General features: G+C 30.6%; 1 protein-coding gene across 1 annotated transcript in view; it reads right to left on the reverse strand.

Moving 5' to 3' along the window:
* The window catches only part of LOC145326582 (sushi, von Willebrand factor type A, EGF and pentraxin domain-containing protein 1-like), a 139881-nt gene that overhangs the window by 21786 nt on the left and 92662 nt on the right, over positions 1 to 25433 (reverse strand). Inside the window, exons 26-38 of the mRNA XM_080169953.1 lie at positions 25176 to 25205; positions 23031 to 23088; positions 22350 to 22369; positions 21632 to 21654; positions 21083 to 21224; positions 20002 to 20163; positions 17925 to 17983; positions 13725 to 13832; positions 11578 to 11646; positions 11070 to 11268; positions 10697 to 10789; positions 10490 to 10576; positions 6221 to 6285 (exon numbers count right to left, since the gene is read on the reverse strand). Coding sequence (XP_080026079.1) covers positions 6221 to 6285; positions 10490 to 10576; positions 10697 to 10789; positions 11070 to 11268; positions 11578 to 11646; positions 13725 to 13832; positions 17925 to 17983; positions 20002 to 20163; positions 21083 to 21224; positions 21632 to 21654; positions 22350 to 22369; positions 23031 to 23088; positions 25176 to 25205 — 1115 coding nt within the window. The remainder of the gene's footprint in view (positions 1 to 6220; positions 6286 to 10489; positions 10577 to 10696; positions 10790 to 11069; positions 11269 to 11577; positions 11647 to 13724; positions 13833 to 17924; positions 17984 to 20001; positions 20164 to 21082; positions 21225 to 21631; positions 21655 to 22349; positions 22370 to 23030; positions 23089 to 25175; positions 25206 to 25433) is intronic.

Below are 25433 nucleotides of genomic sequence, written 5' to 3' on the forward strand. Positions count from 1 at the left end.
ATGGGGGTTTCATTTTCATTTTCAAATTCATGTTCACTTAAACACCACGATCAACAAATCTTCAATTATTTTCAAAAGGTTGTTTCATGTACTTCCTGGTTGAACCACTATACCTGCGGGACCAATATGAAAATAAACCTAAAAGTGGCACTAAAGGAATAACAAGGGATAACATATTTAATGTACTTTTAGTGACATAGATATTAGCATGATCCACAGAATATATTTGAGTGATAAACTCAGGGAGTGAGGGGACAAAGGGCTGTTTACACAAGTTCCCAAAGTAATATAATAACGTTTTTTATATTCCTTGGCTTAACAACTTAGGGGACTTTTATTAAATTTTGTTTGATTAGTTCATTTAGTTGAGTATCCAAACGTTTCAACCACTGATTGTATCTACAAAAGTGGTAATTTTGTGTATTATCATTGGGAATTTATAACAATTTATCGGCCATTGTCTTATCCCTTTCGATCCCTGAATATATTTGAGTGATAAACTGCAATATACCCACTATTATATTACATACAACTTACTACTTATGTGCGGTGAGGTTTTAACAAAGCAGCTAATGGACTCAAGTTTAATATTGTAATACCTATTTAAGGTTTGAGAGATATGATTTAATATGATTTTTTTAATAAAGTGCCTTTAAATCTTTTAATAATATATCAAAATTTTACACTTTTACTTTTAATGGTACAGTTGAACTAGGGTTTAGACTTATATAAGCCATAATTACTTATTTACACTTTTTAAATGGTGTTAATAGCAGCTTCGCCCCTAGGGGCCTCTAGGGGCTATTGGGGTGGTGGGGGAAAGCAACACCACCCCCCAACATTTGATTTTAGTTTTTTTTAAACTGTGGCGGGTCATTTTTTTCTATGTGCGATTTATCTTTGGAAGATGAAGGTATCCTCCCCCAAAATAGTTTAAACCTTCCAAGGGTCCATATAAAGCTTCTCTGTAAAGGAGAACCATTTTGGTTGAGCGGTTAGCGAGAACTAACAGCGCACAGACAGACAGATATCCTTTTATTATATTATAAGGATATATATAACATTTATTGTCCTTGTTTTTAATCAGTTTGTATGCACACCATGTTTATTCTATCGTTTACAAGTTAACTTTTCTTCAGGGTTTGGCAGCTACCGTTGGTTCAATGAATAAAAGGGAAATATAGATTCGGCGGCATATTTTGGAAATTTATTAAACCAAGAAAGTCTTTACTTAATGTCATATTATTGGCGGATGCGACTGAAATTTTCAAAAAAAAAGTGCACCTTGAATTTGATTATATTTAATATGAATGAACTATAGTCCTTTTCGTTGCAACGTTGCAAGGGACTATACCCGATGATTGATATATCAATAATGAATTTAAAAAAAAGTAAATGTTATAGCTACGGCCGCCGAGCCCTGCTTTCTTTCCTCTGACACCAAAACTTTCAGAGAATTCAACTTTTTTCTGCAAACCTTTGCAAATTTATTTCACATCAAGTGTTTATACAAAAACAAGGAAAATTTGTCAAGAAGAAGAACGAAATAATTGATTGTTTGATTGTCAGGTGACATCAAGTCTACATTAAATTATTCATTTCCACGAAAGTTGAATCAAAGCAAGAGACATGATCAGGGAAAAGGGAGTGTGAATCTGACGAACAATTTTTAGTGAAAATTTCCCCACAACATCCTTCCCTTTTTCTCCCCTTCTTACCTCCTTCCCTTCAGTTACATTACAAAAAGTTTTACGCCAACTCTACGCCAACAAAATATTTGATTTTCGGCAATTCCGAATTGAATTAATTGGCTGAATAGCAGCCCCTGGACAATATAAAAAATTTATATATTTTTTCCTGGAATTTTGAGATTTGTCATTCAACAAATACGTGTTGTAATGCTTAGATTTAGTTTTAAAGTTAATTTTTAATATTATAAATAAATGAATTTATTCAAATTATGCTCTTTCTATTAAAGTAAAGTAACTGTTTCGTATAAATATATATTCATATTCTTGAATGTCATCTATGTAGTTTAGAAATGAAACATCACAAGAATAAACACAGGGAAATTTAAGCCCATGAGTAGCGCAGCAAACGCTGTGGGAAAAAAGAACATTTATTTTTTAGTAAGGATAGATCTGATATACAAGAAATCAAGTAATAGGAAATTTGGAGGGGGGAGGCAAATAAAATACAATTTGAGAGAATGGGCTGTTTATTACACTAGTCCCTAAAGTTTTTAATATCGTTTTCTTATTTGTTGGCTTAACAACTTTAGGTAATTTTAATGAATTTTGATATGATGATTCATTAAGATTAGTGTTTAAACGTATGACAGTACAATTTCAATATGTATCGAATGGGGCAGTTGTTCTGCTTATACACAAAATATTATATGAATAAAAAGTATTATTTCACCTACTTTTTCTCCAATAAAACATATAATCATTGCAATAAATGGCTTCCCTCTTTTTGTTGTCAAAAAGAAATTAAATTCCAAAAAGTTGAAGGCAAAATGGGTTTCTTTTCTGATGAAATTCCTGCAACTAAAAAGTCTTAAAAATATTAAAAACCCTGTAACAGATTTACAGATCTAGCCGTCTCTGAGATCTTACTTTACTAAAATAAAAATTTGCATGAAAAGAATAAACAGCATTTGTTAAGATTTATGTGTATATATTCTGTAGGAGAGAATAGTTATGTATTACATCGAATTATAAACAGCTTTCCGCGGATATAAAAATGTACAATTATAAGATTAAAACCAGCTTTGTTGGCCCCGATATGCCCTTGGAATGGTCTAACAAAACTGGTTCTAATATTATGATTGTACATTTTTATATCCGTAAAAAACTGGATATATAATACGATACGATACATGATTTTTCAGTATGGCTTAGAACCGGTTCTAATCCATCGGATATCAAACTGTTTCGAAGCCATACTGGAAACCATTTATAACAAATGCAACATTATTACTATACCTTCAACATCGAACAAATCTAAATAGAATTTTAAACAGGTACAAAAATATATAACATAATATCCACATTGAAAAGATGCATCAGAATCTAGTATAAACAAGGATGACAACATCCATAAAAGCGAAGCACTGAAAACGGTAGGACAAACGGACATTAACACTTGTATAGTATTTAAACTGAAAAATCGGAACATAAATTATAAATGTCGAATCAAAATTGTAGGTAAATTTGTTGAAAAACTGCTTAAAAACAGGATAATGTTTATGGACATACTTACATTTTTGGACTTGATTATAGAGTTGCTTCGCTTATGATATTGTTCTTTGTTGTCCCAGGAATCAATATACCAAAAATCAGATCAAACGGATAATTAAAACAATTGAAAATTTGTTGTTAAAAAAGTAGAAAAATCAACATGTTTAAAATGGACGTACGGACATGCTGGTAATGATTATAGAGTTGCTACGCTTTCTAAATCGTACCCAACTACTACAGGAATCATCATGCAAAGTTTGAAATCGATAGGACAATTCTAACATGCCTAAATTAACGAATGAAAGCTATCTATCTCGGACGGACGGACGTACGGACGGACGGACGGACGTACGGACGGACGGACGGACCGACCCTAATTATAGAAAAGCTTCGCTTTTAAAAAATGAATAGAAAAGTAAACGAAATATTCTTGAATTCTAGCATATTACCATAGCCTGACCATAGCTACTAGAAAGTGATAGGAAAAATATGTAAAGAATATGAGAAAGAGCTAAGAATTCAAGGTTAACCCTTGAATTATAACCCACCCCCCCTTTATATTTCTGCGTGGATTTTTTTCTCCTACGGGTTACTATCTCTGCAGGGCTCTTTTAATCTTTACTATTTTCACGAAATCCAAAAATGTTTGAAACTCAATTTGTTTTCTATTCTATTTCCTAAGATATTTCTATGATATGCAGTATGTATGCAGTGTAGAGAATTGCAAATAAAAACATAAATAGGAAAATCATCTTCAATTATTATGGCCCTCCCATCACCCCCCCCCCCCTGCACACACCTTTTATTATTTTTCGAGGATTAAAGTAGAGAAGAGTGGGGGTTCACAGGGATCTAAAGGGATAAGAAAATGGCCGATAAATTGATGACATGGCTGATTTTTTATTAACTTTTTCCCACTACCAAGGTGGCATGTAATCCATTTTAAGCCAACGTAATAAATGGTACTCTTATATGAATGCAAGGCATGCATGAGAGAAAGAATGCAATAATGTTGAAAAATTTAATTCCATTGTCTGTAAGTCGTTCGTAGCCCTTGTGGGGAGCCGTAACCTGAGCAGCTACAATTATCCAACTTAACCTAACCTAAAATAAACTAAAGCTTAACAATAAAGACATCGATATTAGGGAACTATCATGGTTATTAGACAGAACCTCCTAATATATATTATCATAAAAAATCATTCAGTTAAATATCTTTCTTAATCAAATTTTGAAGGTTTTTATTATATCTTTTTGAAAGGGGGGGGGGGGGGGTATTATACCTACTGTGTGTTTTGAGGGAAATTGTCTATAAATACACATTACACATATTATGAGTTTGCAACTCAAATAATTCAAATATTCTAAAAGTGTCTTTATTTATATTTTATGTCAGAATCGTACGCTATCCTTCTTTAAACAAATTAAATTAGTATTTAATCAAATTAAAGCAATGAGTACATGATTTTAATCATTTAAAATCATAAATTTGATATATTAATAGTTACATAAAAACGAAATAAAAAGCATTTGTGAATTTTTTTAAACTTTGCCTGGAAAAATTTAAATCATAATATTTAGATTTATCTGTAAAAAAAAACTTTATCCTATTTATTTTCTGGAAAAGTATTATAAGTAACTAGAACTTTATCTAAGCCAAACTTATTTGAATATTTTATATACAAATACATTCGAGGAAAAAAGCTTATCAGACAACCTACTCGTTACTTAGTTCATCTTTTAATATAAAGTAGTAAGGGATTTTGTCTGAATTTTAAGAGATCAATAACTACTGCAGCGATTGAATTTTATATTTCAGATAAGCTTTACTTAGGTCTAATGATGGTTTTAGGCTATTTTATTTTCAGATCAGGCTATTTCAAGATCTCTTAAACCGTTATTCAGATCGTGTTCAATTTCTCATAAAAGCTTTATATTAGTACTTGGCAGTTTATATTTCTTTTATGGAGGGTAACCCCCTACCTCCTCCCCCCCTGCCATCTGACATAAAAATCTTTACTTCGATGCTAACAGGTAAGATGTGTCTAGGGGCGCAGACACAAGTATGTAATATATAACAGAGAGAGAGAGGGGACATTGGGATGTTTATAACACTAGTCCCCCCAAAATATTTTTCATCACGTGTTCTTATTCGTTGGGTTAACAACTTTGAGGACTTTAGTGAATTTTGATTGTTTGGTTGAGTGTTTGAACGTTTCAGCCACTAATTGTAGCCTACAGAAATGGTAACTTTGTGTATCATCATTGGGAATGTACATCAATATATCGTCCATTGTCTGATCCCTGAATATACTGACTTAATAAGAATGCTGATTGGACCATTAGTATTCATTTAATTATCCTTTATCTTGATCGATAGGTGCTTCTAAATAGGGATCTAAAGGGATAAGACAATGGCCTATAAATTGATGTATATCCCCAATGCGATACACAAAATAACCCCTTTAGTAGATTAAAATTATTGGTTAAAACGTTTAAATCCCCAACCTAATGATCCAACCAATCAAAATTCACTTAAGTCCCAAAAGTTGATGAGACAACGAATTAGATAACGTTATTTTATAACTTTGGGGACTAGTGTAATAAACACCCAATGTCTCCTCACTCTCTGGTGTCTAAGTTATTTTTATCTCAATTAGACCTTCATGTACAATAATGATTATGACCTTGTAATCTATAATATACAATAATGTAATACGACTTCTGTTCGTCCGTCTGTCTGTCTGAAGCTTAAGATTCATTCTTACGTAGTATTTTTGTGTGGCTATTAAAAATAGCTGCGCTGCTATTAAGAATATAAGGACTAACCCAAATGCCGTCGATCATACAAATACAAAATATCCCATGATTATCTTTGCATGAAGAAAGCTATGTAAATTCCCATTATATCATGTATGTTTTTTTTATAGATCTTGACATTATTGATTTGAAAGTTTAAATAATGACAATACTTATACCTGTTTCCAAAACTGGCCACAACATTTTCTTCTTGTCCAGTAAAGACGCATGGTTTTCTAGCTCTCTAGATAGGAAAAATATTAAGTTTGATATACCTAAAATCTTGTTGTATGTATTATAGACAATTTTCCACGAATAATGAAATTAAATATAAAAATAATACCCTTATTTTGGGGCTAACAAAGCTGTTTTTATCTTTTTTTAATATCCGCGGAAAGCTGTCTATAATACGATATAATAAATAACTATTCTTGTTATCAAAAAATTTCCTATTTAGTGATTTATTTACAATGTCAGCCAAAAATTACATTTAGTAATAATATAAAATAATGTACATATTTCCAAGGACGTCAAAGGGGGGGGGGGTAAAGTGGTGATTAACCCCCCCCCCCCCAACCATTAAGGAGGGGGGTATTACCCCCCCCCAAACAATTTTGGGGGGGTAAATACACCCCCCAAAATAAATAATCCTTAACCCAAAAAATTTTGGCGCGCCTCGCGCGCATTTTTAATACTAAATATTTAATAGAATTTAAATTACCCCTGCCAACAGATTTCAGGCGCCATTTTACACCACCCAAAAACAAATCACCCCCCCTTAAAAAAATTTTACTCCTCCCAAATAGAAAAGCTTGGACGCCCCTGCATATTTCAATTTATTGCAGGATTTAAATCCTAATAAACTATATTTATTTAGACTTCTTTCTAAATTTATGCTCAACTACTAATAAATAAGGGAAAATCAATTTCTGTCTTAAAACAATTGTAAACAGTTATTTTAGCTGTTATATTAAATGTTTTGATTATCTTATTTATTATTGCTATTCCTTGGTGTTCCTGAAACTATATTAACAAAAGGTGTGCAAAGCAAATAGAATGATTTAAAATAGAAACAATCAGTTTGTATAATTCAATACGTGTTGCAAAAAATATCAGTTTCTTCAGTCTTTTATTCGGTTCATTCTTTACCCCTCTCTTCTTTTATTACTACTTTTAATAATAATATAAAATTTAATAAACAATAAAGGTTTACTTTATTGTTGTCATACGTGAATGATGGCATCCAAAAATATGTCAAAATTCAAAGTATACACAACATGTTATTTAGTTCGTGGTTCATAACCAGTTTGTATCCAGCCAAAATAAAAGAAAATTAGAGACTTGAATAGTTATTTATCGCATCGTATCATAGGCAGCTTTCCATGGATATTAAAATAAAAATTATAAGATTAAAACCAGTTTTGTTAGCCCCGTGAGACAGAAGGCCTGGCTAACAAAACTAGTATTAATCTTATTATTTTAATTTTAATATTTGTGGTAAAATGTCTTTAATACGATGATAAACAAAAATTTTCAGTATGTTTCAGAACTGGTTTTAATACTTTATCTTCTTTGGTTTTAATCCAGCGGATATAAAACAATTACGAAACCATTCTTGAAAAATATGATTTAAAGTATGTTTAAAACGGAGTAAAACTACTACTGTCTCTTTCTAATCGTGGAAGAAAATGATAAAATTAGTTGCAATTTTACTTTCACTTTCAGCTTCTATGCACTTTACAATCTAATTGATTATACTGTAGCCCAGATACTATTCAATTCAATGCGTCTTTCGTTAATAGTTAGTTAAAAACAAGTATACATTAAGGGATAGAGAGAAAGATATAGTCAAAGATGAGAGAAATGTAAAGAAATAATAAAAAAAAGAACAATAGAAAGAGAAAAGGGGAAAGAAAGAAACGAAAAGAAAGAGTAATTTTAGTTTTTAAGGATTTTTTCAGAATGGCATTAAAACCGGTTAATATCCGCTGAATTAGATCAGGTTCTCAGTCATTCTGAAAAATCATGTATGGCATCGTATTACAGGCAATAATCCACGAATAATAAAATTAAAATAAAATTATTAATACAAGCTTCGGCTTCCCTGGACTTTAATAATATAATTTTTCTTTCAATATCCGCGGAAAGCTGTCTAAAAGTATTTAAATTTTGAAACTACTATTTGTAGGTCGTTAAATAGTTCTTTGAATATTGTCATTCTCGTTAAATTTAAAATGCCAAAGTCACGATGAAATTGTTTGTTTTCAAATTAGTTTAACCAAACAGAATAAACAAATTTAATTTTAAATTGAATGTTTGTTTAAATAATCATTTTTAAATTATCACATAGATAAACCAGGACAGTTGACTATAATAGCGAAAAGTTCAAAATTGGAATTATAATATATAAAAAGACGAATAAGTCAGATTATAATTGTTGCAAAATATGTCAACCCTTCACTTTTGATTAAGTTAAAAAAAAAACAACAATTGGGTGGGGGATATTTTCTTTGCAGGGATTTCTATTGGAAGGGAAAAACTATCCTTCTCCAATATATAAGGATTTTACTTAATTCAATTTTATCTTTATTAAAAGCGAAGCTTTTCTATAATTAGGGTCGGTCCGTACGTCCGTCCGTCCGAGATAGATAGCTTTTATTCGTTAATTTAGGCATGTTATAATTGTCCTATCGATTTCAAACTTTGCATGATGATTCCTGTAGTAGTTGGGTACGATTTAGAAAGCGTAGCAACTCTATAATCATTACCAGAATGTCCGTACGTCCATTTTAAACATGTTGATTTTTTTACTTTTTTAACAACAAATTTTCATTTGTTCTATTTATCCGTTTGATCTGATTTTTGGTATATTGATTCCTGGGACAACAAAGAACAATATTATAAGCGAAGCAACTCTATAATCAAGTCCAAAATGTAAGTATGTCCATAAGCATTATCCTGTTTTTAAGCAGTTTTTCAACAAATTTACTTACAATTTTGATTCGACATTTATACATTTATGTTCCGATTTTCTAGTTCAGATACTATACAAGTGTTAATGTCCGTTTGTCCTACCGTTTCAGTGCTTCGCTTTTATGGATGTTGTCATCCTTGTTTTTTCTTAAATTCTTAGTGAAACTTTTCAATGCGCGTAAGCATTGATATTATATGAGACTTGTTCGCTAGCCTATACACAGAATCTTCCCTGTTACATTACACTTGATCCTAATTTTATCAAAAGAAAAGATGCAATTTTTACAAGCGAAGCTTTTCTAAAATTAGGGTTGGTCCGCCAGTCCTTACGTCCATCCGCCAGTCCGTCCGCAACGGATAGCTTTTTCCCTTCATTTAGGATTGTTAGAATTGTCCTATCAATTCTGTTTGTCCTACCATTTCAGAGCTTTGCTTTTATGGATGTTGACATCCTTGTTAAAAGCGTAGCTTTTATTCGTTAATTTAGGCATGTTATAATTGTCCTATCGATTTCAAACTTTGCATGATGATTCCTGTAGTAGATAGGTACGATTTAGAAAGCGTAGCAACTCTATAATCATTATTAGAATGTCCGTACGTCCATTTTAAACATGTTGATTTTTCTACCTTTTTAACAACAAATTTTTATGTGATCTAATTATCCGTTTGATCTGATTTTTGGTATATTGATTCCTGGGACAACAAATAAAAATATTATAAGCGAAGCAACTCTATAATCAAGTCCTAAAAATGTAAGTATGTCCATAAACATTATCCTGTATCAAGCAGTTTTTCAACAAATTTACTTACAATAAGCGTCGACTCTTATACTTTTATATTCTGATTATTCAGTTCAGACACTATACAAGTGTTAATGTCCGTTGGTCCTACCGTTTCAGTGCTTCGCTTTTATGGATGTTGTCATCCTTGTTTTCATAAGATTACATAAGATGAGAGAATAATTTTGGATGTTATTGGTTGATATATGGACATATAAATAAAGGGACTACCGCACTTTTGATTCAAAATTAATTTTAGATTATTTATAATACAAAGTAGAATGTCTATCCGTCTGTCTGTCCGTCTGTCCCTAAAGATCTCGGTAACCACTGAACCAATCGGATTCTTCTCTTCAGGGAATATGCCTACTGGTCCTGTGGTGGTTTTAGGCTATTTTCTTGGGGGGGGGGGGGGGTGGGACACCCCCAAATCTCCAAAAAATAAAAAATCCCCCCGCCATTTTTTAAAAATTATTTAAAATAGTGGTGGAGTGGGGGATCTTCAGGTAATAAAACATGTAATTATACTTCTTGAGGCAAAGCTCCTAGAGGCTAGGGGCGAAGTTGCTAGTACAATAAAAGATGAAAAATCACTACAGTTTTGTAAAGGTTTTTTTCTTTCGACAACGCTGAAAAATGTACTTCATTAGTTACACTATCATTGAAAATCTTATAAAACAAATATATAAAACAAACCTTAACTGGTTTAGATTTGAGTTGTGATAGGACAGGTACCATGTCCGGAAGAAAACAGTCCACTATTTCTGGCTCTATAGAACCTTTCTAAATAAGAATAATTATTTACATAAATTGAAAAGGAGGAATGCGCTTCGAAGCTCGATAGGCTCTGTAAGAGAAACAACATATAATTCTTGTTTATAATGAAAATAACAATAATCTTACCTGGCAAAGGATGTCTTTATGAACATGTTTAGCAAAACCGTCCTTGCATTTGAATTCAATCTTTGTTCCATCTTCTACAAAACCTTCTTCAACCTGTAAGAAAAAAATCAATATTCAAGAGAACAGTAAAAGTGTCGAACTATGACGTCAGAAAAAATTAACAATTAACCAATGAGAGGCCGCTATATATTTTACCACAGTGAATACTGGCTTCTTATTGGTTAATTGTTAATTTTTTCTGACGTCATAGTTCGACACTTTTACTGTTTTCAATATTCAAGGTTGAATATTTAAAATAATAAGTTTTAGAGGAAAAATTTGTTAAAATTCAAAAAGTTTTAAAACATTGCATTATAATTTGATGTATACTTACATTCGTATAAAATCCATTCTCCAAAGTTGGCAACTTGCATCTGAAATCTGCTGATTTATCTACTTCAAATTTCTCGGGGTTTTCCTCCATTTCTTTGTTGGCCTCGTCTGCTTGTATTTCTTTGAGCTGATTTTCTAGATCTGTTTCAGTACAAACCGGTTTTGGAGAGAGTTGTCCATTGATGCAGGTTGCAGTTTTTCTGAAAGCATGATAATGATAATGATAACACTAAACAATAGGACATAGAGATACAACTTTGAAAGATAAGTAATTTGGAAGAAATAAAAAGTTCCAGGGAAATGATGGGCTTGAAAATGAAAACAAAATCATGCAATTATTTTTTCTTCCTATTACAATTAATATTAGGAATATTTAGACACTGTTACTTTAGACAACCTAATCGAGATTAACTATTGACCCTCAAAGTTTTTAAAATAACGAAGTTGATATCGAATTTCTAAACTTTTCTATCTACTTAGTTGATTTTAGAATAAACATATTTTTTTACCTTCTTAGGGGATCATCATTGCAATAGAATACAATTTCTTCATTGGGAAGTATATCAGGATTTTTCACTCTAAAAGAAAGACTATGTTTACTGAATATTTCACAAGATTGTAATTTTTTACTGTCTTTTACTTTATGACTTAATGATGATACATAAAATTACCCCTTCTGTAGATCAAAAGTAGTGATTGAAAAGTTTGAACACTCAACTTGATGAACCAAACAATCAAAATTCAATTAAAGTCCCCAAAATTATTGAGCCAACAAATAAGAAAACGTTACTATAAAACTTTTGGGAGTAGTGAAATAAACAACCCAATGTCTCCTCCCTCAATATATTAATGTACAAAATCTCGTCCAATAATTAAATTTTATACTTTATAGACTTAAAGGCTTTTGTTACACACTTTTGAAGAGGGAAATAAAAATGAATTTTTTGCACACTTTAAGTTTGCTAGTAACAGGAAATATTGAAAAAAAGTATTCTTTAAAAACCACGAATTAAATCATTACAAATGTGCCAACCAATTGGTTTTTTTATAGCGGAAAGTCAAATATTAAGTTGAGAGCCAATTTGCTCCCAGGGGTTTTACCATGATCCTTAAAATATAATTTTAATTTTCATGAAAAAAGGGCGTATAAACTCCCGCCATAATTGGTTTGTTACAGAATGAGAGGACAATTGGTTGTTTATTACATTAGTCCCCAAAGTTTTGTAATAAAGTGTTCTTCTTCGTTGCCTTAACAACTTTGGGGATTTTTATTGGTTGATTTATTAAGTTGAGTGTTCATAAGTAGCAACCACTAATTTTAATCTACAGAAGGGCTAGTTAAGTGTGTTATCGGTCATTCTCTTGTCCCCTTAGATCTTTTGTTAAGTAGCCCTAATTCTTAAAATATGTTTTAGACAACAATGTGAAAACACCAAATTGCCAATTGGCAAAAGTGCATTCTTTATTAGAGAAGACAACAAAGTTTATATGGTGTGTATGTTTTACAACAATTTATGAAAATAGATAAAAGTTCATCATTGTTTTGTCTTGCTAATCTATCCAAATTGTCCCTTTGTTTTGTGACCTAAAGGGTGACCTTTGACCTCCCAAAACTTTCTAAATCTTCCTTCCTTTAAAACAAAAAAAATTAAGAAAACCTTTTACATTTAAGGAAGCTTTTTATAGTGCCTATTAGATGACGTCATACTGGCCTACCATTTGTCAAATCAAAATGTATACTGGCATGCTAATGATAATTTAGTCTGTGTATTGGCCTATCATTGGTAATTTGTATTGTAAGACATCATTTTTTTTATAGGCACTATAAACATTCAACAAGTTCCATTTACGATGGAAATTTCAGTATATTTTTTTCACATTATTAATTTTTTTGTAGGAACACTAGTTTATATTGCACATAATTATTTTGTTTCAGCACTTTGTTCTTTTATATGGCGACTTTTATTCTTTTTATTTCCTTTATTTCATTGCTGTTCGATATTTACAATCAATCTAATTTATTTCCATATCTCTAAGAAAGACAACCTACAAAAGTAACAAAGGTAGATTGAATGAATGTTTGTCGATTGGTTTTTAACAAAAAATTCACAGACTTCAAGTGGCATTTGGAGATAAGAATTTTTTTTTCTAGGAGCGAATTCTCTTTGGAAGGTGATGGTACCCTCCCCTAAAATAGTTATAAACCTTATGAGGATCTAAGAGACGCTACTTTGTAAAGGAGAACCATATCGTTTCAGCGGTTAGATTACACACAGATCATGATACTTTATTATATGAATAAGCCAAGTAAACATCTTTTCCTCCATAGGACAATTGTGGGACAGGCGGACTAAGTAATCTGTAAAGAAGATGCTCATTAAGGAATTGAAAACTAAAAAGAGTTTTAAAAATGAAGTATTTAAAAATAAAAGAGGTTAAGCTTATTATTTTCTAATGGCTTTTTTAGTAATTTTTGTAAAGCTCTTTAAGGTGCCTTTAAAAAAATGACGTCATATAATACAAATGACCAATGACTGGCCAACACAAAGACTAAATTACCAATGGCAGGCTAGTGCACATTTTATTTGACCAATGGTAGGCCATTATGACGTCATTTTTATAGGCATTATAAAAAGCTTCAATTTTTAAAACTTACCTATATGTTATTCCAGGTATTAAAGGTAGTGTACAGGAATTCTCTGTAGGTGTACATTTTGGAATTTCTGGTGTCCATTGGCCGTCAGTACAATTATATTCACCAGAACTAAATTTAAACAACTGATCTAAATTCTTGGATCATAAAAAGAAATCGAAGTATGGGGTTTTGTAAATTTTTTCACAGTAGCTTTTGATTTTAGGTTATTTTAGGTAAATGTTAATGATTGCCCTGAAGGGTTTGAGCCCTCGCAGGGGGTAGAAATAGGAGAAAAGCTAATGTGAAAATTCGACGAAACTCTCTACTTTGTTTTTTGCCATGATCCAATTTTTTTGGTGTGTTTCAAACTTCATTTAAACAAATTAACGCCGATCCTTTTACATACTCTGTTTTAATATCCTATTTTCTCTCTGTAGCTTAAGATTTCAATAACTACTGAACCGATTGTTATGTCTATATTTGATTTTAGGCCATTTTCATTTTTCCTTACTCATTCGAATACATAGCTTCTATAGGTATGCTGAGAGCGCAATCGCTAGTATGTAAAAATAGTACAATACTAATGTATTTTTATTTTTATTTGAAATGTCTTTCAACAATGTAAACAACAAATAAATTGAGTATATAAATTACCTGCATTACGTTACATAAAAATAATTTTTTTATATGAATTTATATTTATATTGCTGCGCTACTTATAGGCATAATTGTGCTTTTGAAATGTTTTTTGAAAACGATTATATGTATTTCTAAATTTTAATCTTTGACCTTTCTCTGTAACCCTAAACTTATATTTGATAGAGGAAATAAATGAGAAAAAGAAATGTGATAAATATCATTTATTTTCTTGTAACAAAACACAATGGGTCAAAAACGAAAATAGTAATTTATCGCAAAATTATCCGCGGATAGTCAATGAAAAATTTTAGGATTAATTCCAAGATTAATAAATTCATTGTCTATTAGAAATTGTTTATAATATTATACAATGCATGATTTTTTAGTATGGCTCAGAACTTCTAGGTAATATTAATTGGTTTGAAGTTATTCAGGAATAGTATAATCGCATCATATTATAGATAGCTTTCTACGTATATTTTAATGTTTTTTTAAGCCCCGAGGCCCGGGGTTACAAAACTGGTACAAATTTTATGATTTTTATTTCAATATTCGAGTAAAATACGATGCTATACATAAATTTTCAGTATGGCCAAGAACCGGTTCTAATTCAATAACAATCGGTTTCTAAGCCACAGTGAAGCAGAAAATACCGATACAAAAATTTTTTATGAAACCTAAACAAAGCATACCTCATAAGAACAACTCAATTAAACTAGCCGTCCTAAGAACCAGAAAGGAATATTTATATTTAGGAAAAAATAATCTGCAGATGTCAAAATGAATAAAGATTAAAACCAGTTTGGTAGCCCCAAAAAAGAAATATTTTTTATGAAATAATATTTCTGTTTTTTTTTCTTGTGGCCGACAGAATGAAAGAAACAATAACTAGAGATATTTATTACAGTTAACTGAATTTTACTGAATATGATGCTGTGCTACTTACGGACAAAATTATCCTTGTTGCTCTGTGTCAATGTTGTCCAAATATCATATCGCCATCCTTAATAAATGTTTTTACTCCTAACTATATGAGGTATGGCTACTCTTTCATTTATTTTTTCTGACATGTCGCTTTCAGATAACTATTTGAGGTAATTGAAAGGCAGCAACTCTATAACTGGTAAACAATATTTTTTTATTAATAGATTTAGCTTTATAATCTATTTTAACTGCCACTAAAGGGTAAAAAAATCAATGGAATAAAAATATCTACCAGCTACCTTAAAAATCAGGGATATGACAATGGGCGATAAATTGATGTACATCCCAAATAATAATACACAAATTTAACCTTTCTGCAGATCACATTTAGTGGTTGAAACGTTTGGATACTAATTTTAATCAATTTCAATAAAAGTCCCTAAAGTTGTTAAGTTAACGAATAAGAAAACGTTAATATAAACTTTGGGGACTAGTTTAATAAACAGCCCACTGTCCCCTCCTCCCAGCTTAAAAAATACTAGGGTATAAATAGTTTATAACCATGGAAGACATATAAAATAGTTATTTCTCGCATCGTATTATAAACGGCTTTCCGCGGATATAAAATGTACAATTATAAGATTAAAACTATTTTTTTTTTAGTTCCGAGGTGCCGAAGGCACCGGCTAAAAAACTGGTTTTAATCTTTTGATTGTACATTTTTATATTCGTAGAAAGCTGGATATAATACGATGCTAGACATAGTTTTTTCGTGTGGATGAGAACCGGTTACTTTCCACCGGATTCGAATGAATACGAGAAAATGATGTATACATTCAGTGATTCATTTTCCATAACTACCTAACAGTATTTTTCTATGACTTACATACAGCAGCTGTCCTCCTTATGGACCTTATCATGGAGGTGGGGGATATTGGGCTACAAATTACACTTGCAACAAAAATTTTATAAGCATATTTTTTTATTCTTTGGCTCAAAAACTTTGGGATTTTTATCGAATTTTGATTGGTTGGATCAAAACTAGTAGTGCCCGAACTTTTCAGCAAATATTTTAATCAATCTTTTTTAATTTAATCTACAGCAGAAGTAATTTTGTATACCATTACTATGGGGTGCACTTTAGTTTATCGTCCATTGTCTTATCCCTTAAGATCCCTGTATTTAATAATGGATGTTTAATGATAGTGTCAAAAAGAAATCATCTGGAAATAAAAAATATAAAAAAAGGTTCATGTAAATCTGTGATAGCTTTCAGGGAGGGAGGGGAGATTCGGCTGTTTATTACACTAGTCCTTTACACGGTTCCATATTCGTTGTATTAATAACTTTGGGGACATTTATTGAATTGTGATTGGTGGGTTTATTAAGTTGAGTGCCCAAACGTTTCAACCACTAATTGCAATGTACAGAATTGGTAATTTTGTGTACTATCATTGGGGGTTTACATCAATTTATCGGATTTTAGCTGGAATTAATTAAAATCCGATGAAAGCTTTTACGCTAAAATCGGTTGAGATATAGTAAAGAAGAGGATGTAAAAAAGTGTTAAACGATTTTAAAAATAAGAATTACATGTAATTTTTCATAGGCACAAAAAGGCAAACTAAATGAAATATTTAATACTAGCGGCTACGCCCCTAGAAGCCTCTAGGGGCACTGCACTGGTAGGAGAAGGAAAAGTCAAACTCATCCTATTTTTGAGTTTCCAAAGAGTAATAAAAATTATTTTTGGGGGGAGAGGGGGGTTAAGACACCCTCTCGAAATAGTTTAAAACCTTCCCAGGACCTATAAGAAGCTTCACTGTAAAGGATAACAATATCCGTTTAGCGGTTAGCGAGATCCTTCGGGACAGACAAAAAAACGCTTACTACTTTATATAATAGGATTGTGGCTGCGCTTTACAAGTTTGTGCTTAAAAGTTTCAGACTGGATAAAATGTTGGGAGGAAGTACATCCAAAATTGAAATGTAAACAAGGATTTACTTTTCACTAATAGCATAGCTAGAAGATCTGAGAGATGATCAGAATAAAGAAATAGAGTTAAAGTCTTTATGGAAGCATAGCATAACTGCGTATTATACGTCTGTCTGTTATTAAAGATTCCAAAGGCACATTAAAAATTGGTAGACATTAAATTCAAGACTGTTCTTATCTACTTTTGTTTTCTTTGGTCTTTTTACTACTCCTAAGATGCCAACAAAGCCTTTTTTGTTGTATATCCGTATATAAAAGTAACACGATGTGTGTCAGTCTGTGTGAACCGAAGAATCTCTCTAACCGCCGAACCGATATGGTTCTCTTAACAGTGTAGGTTCTTATTAGGTAGTGGAAATTATTGATTATTTATAGTTTTAGCACCACTCTCCCAAGAGAAATCACCACTGGAATATACGACCCCCCCCCCCTTAAAAAATATTTTACTTTTCCTTATAAAATCTAATTTGAAAGTAGAACGTCGACTCATCCCCCCCCCCCTCAGGGGCAGCATTAAGGCTAGTATTCCCCAACTCAATGGGCATATTTACGCATCTTTAGATATTGGCTGAAAGAAACTTTTTGTCCTCTTATTTTGTGCAATTTTCATAACTTCTCCGCTATTATACAAATAAAATAAATAAACAGGGAGACTAACTTACCTGGATTTAAAATGGTACCCGTCAGGACAATAAACTTTGACCACACTTAGCTTTTCATCCTTAGAAAAATAATCTCTTTCAAATATTGTTCAATTTCATTTAACAAGGATGACAACATCCATAAAAGCGAAGCTCTGAAAAGGAAGGACAAACAAACATTAACACTTGTCGAGTGTCAGAACTGAATAAACAGAATATTAATGCATTGTATTGAATTGTAAGTAAATTTGAATAAATACATATTACTGTTTATGGACATACTGACGTTTTTAGAACTTGATTATAGAGATGCTTCGCTTAGAACACTATACCTTGTTTTAATGGGAATCAGTATTAAAAAAATCAGATAAATAGGGGAGTTTTAACATTAAAAAATTTGTTGTTAAAAAAGTAAAAAAATCAGCTTGTTTTAAATGGATGTACGTACTTTCTGGTAACGATTATAGAGTTGCTGCGCTTTCTAAGTCGTACCTAACACCTAACTGTTTTAGAAATCAGCATGCAAAGTTTGAAATCGATATTCATGCATTTTAGATAAATTTTATAATAATAAGAATAGGATTTAAAAGATACAGTTACCATGCGTAAGTCCGTCTGCTTGTTGCTTTTTTTGCTTAAACTTTAAATTTTTTTTTCCTTGAAGTCAAGAAGGGAGAAGACATTGACTGTAAACTTTACTGGTATCAAGTTATATAAAAAATACTCTCTCAATAGTTGGATGAAAAACTTTGGGTAATTTTATTTAATCATCATGGGTTGATTAAAACTTGCAGTGTCTAAACTTTTCAACCAATCAATTGAAGGATTGATTTTTTAATCACAATTGGGGATGTAATTGTTTTTATCGTCCATGGTCTATTCCCTTAAGATTTCTATTAGCGAGAGATAAAAAATAAAAGACACTTAAATAATTTTTTTTTGCCGACAAAGAAAATAATTTATTGCAAAATATAATGAATAATGAAATACATGTAGAGAATATATTTATTTGAAACACAGGATAGATTAATTAAAATAAACAATCAAGTTTAGTTATTATTGCAAGCAATCTACAATCTAGTTAGTTTTAATCAAACAGAGATAGGTATATGGAAGAAAAAATTCTACTGAAATAAATTTAAAAGTCCTGTTGTTCCTAGCACTCAGTATGTAATTTATTTTGACCATCAGTCATCATAAAAAATACACGAGAAAGACTTTGTGATTTTTTTCTTCAATGAATCTTTTCATCTTTTGATTTTAAAATGCTCTTTAAATATCATTGTCAGTATTAAACATATATTTATTTGTGTTTCGCTACTTGTGAAATCTGGATATTGTCATTCTTGTTAAATAGATATAATACAAAGTAAGATTGTGTTTTACAATTCGGGTTAAACCCATTAGTTTCTGGATAAAAATGACTCAGATTCTAAACAATAATGACAAATTTTCTTCCATTAACTTTACCCTGTTCAATTTATATTTTTAAGTTTCTACTATTAATCCAAAAAAAAGCTTTTCTGTATTTTTAACTTTTTTTTTTTCTATATTTTGTTTAAAAAGGCTATATAGCAGAAACTTTTACTTTATTTCCATCAAAATGAATTCTGCTAGTATATTACCTAAATACTTTTTTTTTAAATCTATCATATAACAGAGAAGTTAAACATTGTAAAATAAATTAAATTTGGAAATCAAACATTTATTTTTTATCTCATATAAATATCTAGCAGGACACATTTATTAGCTTTATTAATAATTTCAAATATGTATTAGGTCTAACTAAAATATATGGATATTTTATTTGTGTAAAATTTTTACAAGAATTACTTTTTCCAATATTTTATTTTGAAAAATAGAACTTTTGTTCTCTTAAAGAACTGCATTAGTAAATAATTCATGCTTTACAATATTTAATGTTCTTTCTAGTTGAACGTACCAATAGACCAAAGATATTGAGTAGCTTCTTACTGACAAAATATTTAATAAGTTTTTAAATTACTTTAAATATAATTTATATTCATAACAACTAATATCTATTTAATTAATTTAGAATAATAATAATGAATACAAGAAAAGCACATCTCTATCTTACATTGTTCGTCAGAGTTGCTTCATCTACTAGTTGCTGTTCTTCTGATTGTTGAAGACCTTCTACATGCTGACATCCCTCATGATTATGAAGAACAGCTGATCTTCTGTGTGAATTTTCTCCGGGATTTTCTTCTTTCAAGTTCGTGGATTTTCTTATTATATCCTACAAATTAAAATTGATTTTAATTATACTTTAAAAACCTATATTTTTTTTGCATAATATGGTACAATAAATTTATCCTTAAACAAAATTATTGCAACTTCATATTTTTATAACTATCGGGTGTAGCATAACAAGCAACGCATCCACTCGTCGTTGGAGTAAGTGATCGCGGCCCAAACCATGTCATAATTCGTAAAAATTTGTACCTACTATTGCTATGTCAAATGCACGTCATTAATAATAATTAATGCCTTGGACCAGTTCAAGCGCAATCCATGTACAGTAAGAAATTCCAGAAAAAAGGGATTAGTTGTCTGCAATAGTTGTGATGTCATTGGCTTGGGCCTTATTATAAAGGTCTGGCCAAACGTTGTAATCAACCGCTCCAGAGGTATGAATAAAATTTTTCCTTTATTTATTGTTAGTTTGACTTAAGAAGAACGTTTGATAAAAGACAGAAAATTGCACAAATAAAATTCTAGTAAATTGAAATTTGCAACTTGTATCGCTTTATAAAAAAAAGGCAGCTTTAAAAATAATAATACATTTTTTATATATTTATATCAGCTGCGGCCCTGTTATCAAAGGGATCTTAATTCGAAGGAAATCATTTTTTGCCTTAAAGTAGAAGAACTTTTGGGGACAGCGGAAAGTGTCATCTGTGACGTCATACATCTAAAAAAAGATGGATTGGGGAGAAGTGGGAAAGGAAACTCATAAAAAAAAGATGGATATTTTTTAGACGTCACACTGTCCCGTACTTTTGTGAAGCTTCCCTAAAAATGGAGAACTCAGCTGGTGAGATCTTAATGTACAAACAATTAACCTTACTGCTTGATAAAATAAGATTATTTTAACGTCATGAAAACAGCAAATGATAAAATGGGTCTTCAACCGATATTTCAAGAAAGTAACAAACCTGTAATTTAAAAGCTTGATGTGTAATATGATCAACTTCTTTTTTCATATCCAAAGTTTTTAGAGTATTTGATTTGATTGCTTCAGAAATGGGTTCTTTTTTGCTACCAGCACCAGGAAACAGTTTGTTCAGCAAGTCAGACCTAGCAAAGTGATTTTTTTTTGCGTATTTAGGGTGCAAGAACCGTATTTAGTATTTCGTAAAGTTTTGTGTTAGTGTTTAGTCAAATGCGCTTATTAAGTGTTCTTAATTATGACCATTTCGTAGGTATACATTTGATCATAATTAAGACGGTTTGCCGCAATAAGCGGTGGTGACTAAACGCCAACACACAACTTTACGGAAAATAAGCGAAATAAATGACCCCTTTAACAAATATATTTTCTTGGATATGTAGATAGATATAGTTGCCTATAGACAAATGTAACTTTAGAAGTATATCTTGGATTAAAAAGAATAATACTCAAAGTTTAACCTAATGCTTTAAAAAAATCCTACTTTAAGGTAAAATTTGCTAAAGTTTCAAAGTCAGTTTATTAAAATGTTTACCTTATAGACCGTTTATCCAGCCACCTATAACAATATCATTTGGTTCTATTTAGTTAAATATTTTTATTCTATTTTCATTAGATTAAATAAAATTACATTATATCAAATTTTAAAAAAATTACCAAATATATTTTAACATAACATGAATCTAATATTTACATATTTGTCATAAAACTAACTGTAATAATATTTCTCGTATTCATTCGAATCCGGTGGATAGGAACCGGTTCTCATCCATACGAAAAAACTATGTCTAGCATCGTATTAAATCCAGCTTTCTACGAATATAAAAATGTACAATCATAAGATTAAAACCAGTTTTTTTAGCCGGTGCCTTTGGCACCCCGGGGCTAAAAAAACTAGTTTTAATTTCATAATTGTACATTCTATATCCGCAGAAAGCCGTTTATAATACGATGCGAGAAATAACTATATTTATATCCTAATTTGATTTATTTAAATTCATACCACAACTAATTAAATGTAATTTTTTTTAGAGTTATGTTGATTTTTTAAAAATTGAAGCTTGACCCCGCAAGGTTAAAGCCAAAAGCAGATCAAAAAAGTAAAAATGAACACAACCAATTCAGTGCACATAAATTCACCAGGGGGATTTGAAACAATTAAGATATGAAAAAAGGGGACGGCCGGCAGGCCTTTTCATTTTTCTTCCTACTGCACGCCTGTTTTTGTGATATTTTTTAGAACCAAATTAATTCCTTATTCTTGGATGATTTTCTGCAATAAAAAATGAAAATAAAACATTTTTTACAACTATAAAAGCCTTATGAACTGATCTATTGCATCATGATGTTTGAATTCATCGAAAGCAAGCTTTAATCTTACAAAACTTTGAACCTTCAATAATTACTTTTAGCTCCTAACATAGCTCTTGGAATAGTGATTTCAAAAAAAGTATCATCTTTATAAAATACTAATCATTGTACTACTTTTTAGAATTTGTGATATTGACATTTTTCTCTCCTTTTAAGATTAATTAATGTTTTGCCAAGTTAATTAGATAATGCATAACTCTTTCACATTAAGGATTTAGATGGAAAAAATTAATGGTTTGCTCTGCTAATTTTGCTTCATACTCAAACAAAATTGTTTGTCTCTTAAAATCTTTAAATGGAGGAAATGATTAAAATCGATTAAACTTTTAAGTTTCATATTGACCTTGCCTCCTCCCGCCCCCTTCAAGGGAGGGGGGTGGGGGGGGGGGGGTAAATGACTATTTTTTTCCTTAAACAATGAAACCCCTCACATAAAAATTTTGGAAATTACAATTGATTACTTTTCTTTAAACTCAAACAAGCCTGGAGGCCCCTTCCCCCAAATTTTAAGAATACAGTCTTTCATATTCCATTATTAGCTGATTGCATAATTTTCATTTTTCCTGGTTCACAAACAGGCAGAGAGTCAGGTGACCATTTTCCATCCACACATGTAGCACCCTGTACAATAGATAGATAGAAATATTAATAAATACACATGTCCCTGTACAATAGTTAGATAGATATATTAATAAATATACATGTAGCACCCTGTAGAATAGATAGATAGATAGATCACAGTGCCTTCGAAGGTGCTTTGACTTTAGTGTCAGAACCTAAATTGGGACATAGTGCATTTCATTACTCTAGGTTAGGTAACTTCATTTCACTTTTCAATAAAATCTAAAATGCAGCGGTTTTTGAGAAAATTAGATTTAAAAATTTCAAGTTCAATTTTCACCCACTAGGAGTTACCGCATAATCATGACAAGAAAAGCAAAGATTATTTATTTAAAATTTTGAACAACTTTGCTTTTATAAAGTCAGTCATAAAACCTCTCTATATATGATTTATTTAAGGCTGAATTTCCGTGACCTTAGTGAAGCAATTGATAAAAATGGCCATTAATTAACTCACTTCAGGAGTGGTTTTATAAAGAACTTTATAAAAGCAAAGTTGTTCAAAATTTTAAATAAATAATCTTTGCTTTTCTTGTCATGATTATGCGGTAACTCCTAGTGGGTGAAAATTGAACTTGAAATTTTCAAATTTAATTTTCTGAAAAACCGCTGCATTTTACATTTTATTGAAAAGTGAAATGAAGTTACCTAACCTTGGGTAATAAAATGCACTATGTCCCAATTTAGGTTCTGGCACAAAAGTCAAAGCACCTTCATTTGCACTGTGAGATATATTAATAAATATAAATGTAGCACCCTGTTGAATAGATAGATAATATATTAATAAATATACATGTAGCACCCTGTAGAATAGATATATAGATATATTAATAAATATACATGTAGCACCCTGTAGAATAGATATATAGATATATTAATAAATATACATGTAGCACCCTGTAGAATAGATATACAGATATATTAATAAATATAAATGTAGCACCCTGTTGAATAGATAGATAGATATATTAATAAATATACATGTAGCACCCTGTACAATAGTTAGATAGATATATTAATAAATATACATGTAGCACCCTGTAGAATAGATAGATAGATATATTGATAAATATACATGTAGCACCCTGTATTATAGATAGATAGATATATTAATAAATATAAATTTAGCACCCTATTGAATAGATAGATAGATATATTAATAAAAACCATATCTAAGGCCCTGTAGAATTATCAATAAGTACCTATGCAAATACCTTGAAAATTTATAGATTGAGATATTTAGAAATTCTACTTAAGAATTTAGAATAGTTTTAAAATCGAAATTACTAAGTAAAATATTCTAAAATTTGAGGTTACTTTGAAGTATAACAAGTTAGAAGTTTGGACCAAACTATTAAACTTTTAATTAGAGGAATATTACTTGATTGACGAGAAAAATCTGGCAAATTTTTAAATATCATTCATTCTCAATATTTTTACGAAAATTCTATGCTTTTTTATTTAACTTTTTCATTTCTATAGACTTTAGAAATAATTTTAACAATTATAGCTTAATACCTATTAAAAAATGACGTCGTACAATACAAATGACCATTTTACAATTAGTCAATTACAATGTATATTGGCCTATCATTGGTCGCTTGTATTAAATCCAATTTTAATTTTTATACTTTAATTTTAAGTCGATCCATAGTGGCGATAGTTTTAAAGTCATTTAAAATGTCTCTGATAAAAAGACGCTTCCATGGAACATTTAAAATCAACAAATCATTATGTAATAAGCAATTAATTTACACTTATTAAGTGTTCTTTCTCTCCATTAAAAAGTAAAAGAAATGAAAATAGTTTGAGATTTAAAAATCTGTGTCATACTATAGACTTTAAAAACGGTACCTTTTGCCATAGATGTCCAAGGGGGGGGGGGGGGGTATACCCCCGCAACTTTGAAAACCCTCTAAGCCAAGACTTTAAGACAAAGGTAAAGCAGTTAAATTGTCCCTACAAAATAAAATATACGTTTGCTAATTATTTTAATCCAGAACGAAGTAACACACTTACAAGACACGTTGGAAAACAGACAAAGTTTAGTTATAGAATAGCTTCTCTGAAATAAATAATATTCGTACCTGCGGACTACCATATTGCAGAATAAATCCCTAAATGATTAAATAAATCAAATTTAAATTAATACAATTTTAAATTAAATTTATATTTAATTAGAACATAATTTAATAATTATTTGGTTTGTATTTAGTAACTAATTTATAAGGTAGAAAGTACAAAATACATCTCTTAAATTTCATAATCTTAAGTTTAAGCATAATCACTTTAGCAAGTTTTAATTCTTTAATTTTCCTCAATTATAAGAACTATTAATATTTTAA

This window comes from Acartia tonsa, chromosome 8 (assembly GCF_053477335.1).
Source record: "Acartia tonsa isolate MP-2025a chromosome 8, ASM5347733v1, whole genome shotgun sequence".
NCBI classification, from domain to species: domain Eukaryota; kingdom Metazoa; phylum Arthropoda; class Copepoda; order Calanoida; family Acartiidae; genus Acartia; species Acartia tonsa.